At 38.2% G+C, this 3,786-nt stretch overlaps 1 protein-coding gene across 1 annotated transcript; it reads right to left on the reverse strand.

Moving 5' to 3' along the window:
* Nucleotides 1-1,421: 1,421 nt before the first annotated feature.
* Nucleotides 1,422-2,354, reverse strand: LOC116911506 (olfactory receptor 10J1-like). The gene has a single exon (XM_032915493.1). The coding sequence runs from the start codon at nt 2,352-2,354 to the stop codon at nt 1,422-1,424; it is 933 nt and encodes a 310-aa protein (XP_032771384.1).
* Between the last annotated feature and the right edge of the window lie 1,432 nt (nt 2,355-3,786).

Raw genomic sequence — 3,786 nt, forward strand, 5'->3', positions numbered from 1 at the left:
TTGCTTGCTCAATTTAGTTGATATTCCTGTATTTTAGCAACATTTCCAAAGAGAAAAATATGTGCTCATGTTTTCTTTGTGGATATTAAAGTAAATTTATACATGTAATAAATAACTTTGATTTACTCAATAATTACACCTGCTAATTACTGTTTTATTCATCACTTATTTTTTTCTCACTCATTGAATCTAAAATTTACCCCTATTTCACATTTTGTTTTTCATTTTTTTTAAATAAGGGGAGTAAATAGTCTGTTATTACTCTATTTTTCACCAGGTTAATTGAATTTTATGAAAGTTTGCCTGTCAGAATTCCTTACTAATTATATTGCTCAGTCTTTCAGTGGTAATGGAAACATCTAATTTATTTCAGAAAGGTGTGTTGGCTCGTTTTCCACTTAGTTCCCTTTCTCTGCCTTGGCAAACTTGGCTTGCATGAGGAAGAAGGAGGGTCAGTCAGAATCCATTCCTTCCTTCTCATCCTCACCAAGTCAACCCAACTATCAGCAAGTTCCCAGGAAGATTTCCTGACCTTTCATTTCTGTTTGCCAGTTTTTACAATTCTCTCCAAACCTCTTCATTGACAATAAATACCCTCTTACTTTCTGAGACTTAAAAAAATATTTTCTATGAAGAATGCTTTTTATTATTAGTCCATGGTGCCATTCTCATTCCTCTGGATTATAAGTAGGAAAGAGAAGAGAATTAGACCAATTATACGACGGCCATTTCTATTATATAGCCAGACTCCCCTGGCTGTCCTATGTTGATTAGGATTTCTGCCATTTAAAGTACACATCCCTCTTTGGTCATTCCTTAGATACCTTTAACTTTGAGGTCTACCTGAGGCATGTAAGAAATGTGGGGTTCTTTGGAGTTCCATGTATGGCCGCTTAAAGATAGTTTGTCTGGAAAGTTTTTAGCTCATTCCAAATTCATTCCTTAAAACATCTCCTTCGTTTTGCATTGTTTATCTTACTAAAACACAAGGCAGTTAGATTTTGGTACATATTCTTCCCACTAACCACTTATTCAAGCATCTAATTTGTATTAAAAGAGTATTCCATTGAGTAATGTTTAATGTGTGGTTCATAATTCAGCAAGAAATAGATTGGTCCCTTTAAATTTAAGCTTGAAATGAGCATAAGATCATACTTTGACCTTGTAATTATCTTCTGGAGTAGGGCCAATAGCTGTCTATGTACAGGTCTTGGAAGTGACCTGTGTTTTTATTATGTTAACAAAGAGGTTGAGGAAATGAAACTCAATTATTAGAGGCTGGCTCCCAGCTTCACTTTTGCCCTGGCCCTGGCCCTGGCTGTGATGTATGAGACTTCTAATCACATGAAAACCTGGTTTTATACATTAACCTCTCAGGTTCTATATGAAAAAGAAGAAATTATTTGGAAAGAAATCAGCAACTATGATAGGTATTTTCTACACAACACTCTTCGAAGAGCATCCTGGACTTCTTTGTTTCTCAGACTATACACAACAGGGTTTAGTAGAGGTGTTATTACAGTGTAAGTCACTGAGATCAGCTGGTCTTGGTCCTTGGTGTTCTCTGACTTGGGCTTGAAGTATACAATGGAGGCACAACCATAGTGGATGACGACCACAGTGAGGTGGGAGCTGCAGGTGGCAAATGTTTTTTTCCAGCCATCAGCTGACGCAATCTTGAGAATGGTAGAAATAATAAGGACATAGGACACAAATAGGAAAGTGGCAGGAGCTGTGATGACCATGAGGGTGAGAACTAATGTCAAGATGTCATTGATGACTGGCACCATGCAGGCCAGATCCAAAATAGGTCGGACATCACAGAAGAAATGTTTTATCAGTGTGTTGCAAAATGGCAACCTGAATATGGCCATAGCCTGGACTAGTGAGAGCAAGAACCCCGTGGCACAGACTGAAGAGGCCAGAGTGACACACACCCTCCAATTCATGATGATGCTATAGCGAAGGGGGTTGCAGATGGCCACATAGCGATCATAACCCATGACTGCTAGCAGGAGACAGTTGGTGATTCCAAAGCCAAGGAAAAAAAATAGCTGAATCCCACAGCACTCCAGGGAGATGGATTGGCTAAGACCCACAAGGCTTCCAAGCATGCGTGGGATGATGACCAGAGAATAGAAAGTCTCTGAAGTTGAGAGAACACTTAAGAAGAAATACATGGGGGTGTGAAGGTGGTGGTCAATGCGGATAATGGTCACAATGATGAGATTGCCAGTCAGAGTCAGGATGTATAGGGTAAAGAAGACAATGAAGAGCGTGAGCTGGTGCTCTTGGAAATTGGAGAAACCTTGGAAAACAAACTCTCTTACCTGTGTGCAATTGGCTGTCTTCATTGAGGACCTTGGATCTGAAATCTAAAGAGAAGGTCAATACAAATCTTAGTACCAGAGATGATCCTGACTCTAAGTATACTATAGAGAAACATTGCCTTCAGCATAGACTTAGTTCAAAACTCCATGGATGGATCTGTATGAATTTCAGTTCATAAAGTCCTTGTCTCCCAAGCATGGCCCCCTCAATTCAATCATTAGAACTTAAAATTTAAAACTATATAAATAAGAGCCAAGCATGGTGGACTCTGCTTGTAATCCCTGCACTGGTGAGGTTGAGAGGCATATCCTTGGTGTTCATTGGCCAGTCAGCCTAGCCTTAATGAGTTCCAGACCAATGAAAGATTCTGCATTAGAGTGTTTAAAAAAATAAACAAATTAAAATGGATGATGTTTAAGGAACTACAGCTGAACACATCTGAACACCACACAGGCTCATATGTACATGCATACCTGCACATATGATAGAACACACACACACACAAATGAAGGAAAACTAAATAAACAAACGCCAAAATAAACGCAAACAAACCAAAAAATAAGACTGGGTAGTCAGAGTTCGTGCTAATCCAATCATTTGGGAAGCTGAGGCAGACAAATCTCTGTTAGTTGCAGGCCGGACTTGTCAAACTGTGAATTCCATGGCCACCAGAGCTACAAAGAGATAGCCTGTCTTAAAAAAAATCAATGCATCCTTCCAAAATGATAGACTGGATCCCTGGGGTACAAATAAAAGTATAATTTAATTAGCTTTAATTATGAACTTGATTTAAAGCATTATTTAAGTACATAATGGTACTTTATAGAACTGAATACTTAACAGTCCATGAAAGCCATCTTGAAAATTTCTTAAAACTAGATTATCTTTAAGAAAATAACTACATTGTTAGAATAGGGTATAATCAAATCAGAAAATATTTTTAAAAAACTTGAAAAAGGTCAATGTTTGGCATTCTAACCCATGGTTACATGAACTCATGATGATTACTAGGAACTATTTGGAAAAAGTCAAGGAGAGGCAGAGGTGGTTAGGGAACACAGGGAAACAGTGTCCTGCAGACACAATAGATAGGCCAGCTGCACATACGCCAGAGTAATTGTTACATGCACAAACTCTGTGCAAGCTTGGACCAAATCTCAACACAGAGAAGCAAGGTAGATATGAAATCCCACATAAGCATGGAACTATTAGAAATTGATAGATTCTGGGAGAGGAAGAGTCAGTTTCTTTAAGACTTAATTTTGTCTCTGGTTACTTGACCTTGCTTCAGTGGAAGACCATATATGTAAGAAGATATGACTAACACAAGTTGGACACTGTGTTAAAGATGGATACAAATTTGGATGGGTAAGGAACTGGTATATCTGAGAGCAGTTTGGGAGGGATGAAAATGAACAAATCATATTATAAGAACTTCTTAAGGAACCAATAACT

The sequence above is a fragment of the Rattus rattus genome, chromosome 10 (genome assembly GCF_011064425.1).
Source record: "Rattus rattus isolate New Zealand chromosome 10, Rrattus_CSIRO_v1, whole genome shotgun sequence".
Classification (NCBI taxonomy): Eukaryota; Metazoa; Chordata; class Mammalia; order Rodentia; family Muridae; genus Rattus; species Rattus rattus.

What these genes read in the sequence shown, in the direction of transcription:
- LOC116911506 (XM_032915493.1), bottom strand. Translation starts at nt 2,354, where the DNA reads ATGAAGACAGCCAATTGCACACAGGTAAGAGAGTTTGTTTTCCAAGGT.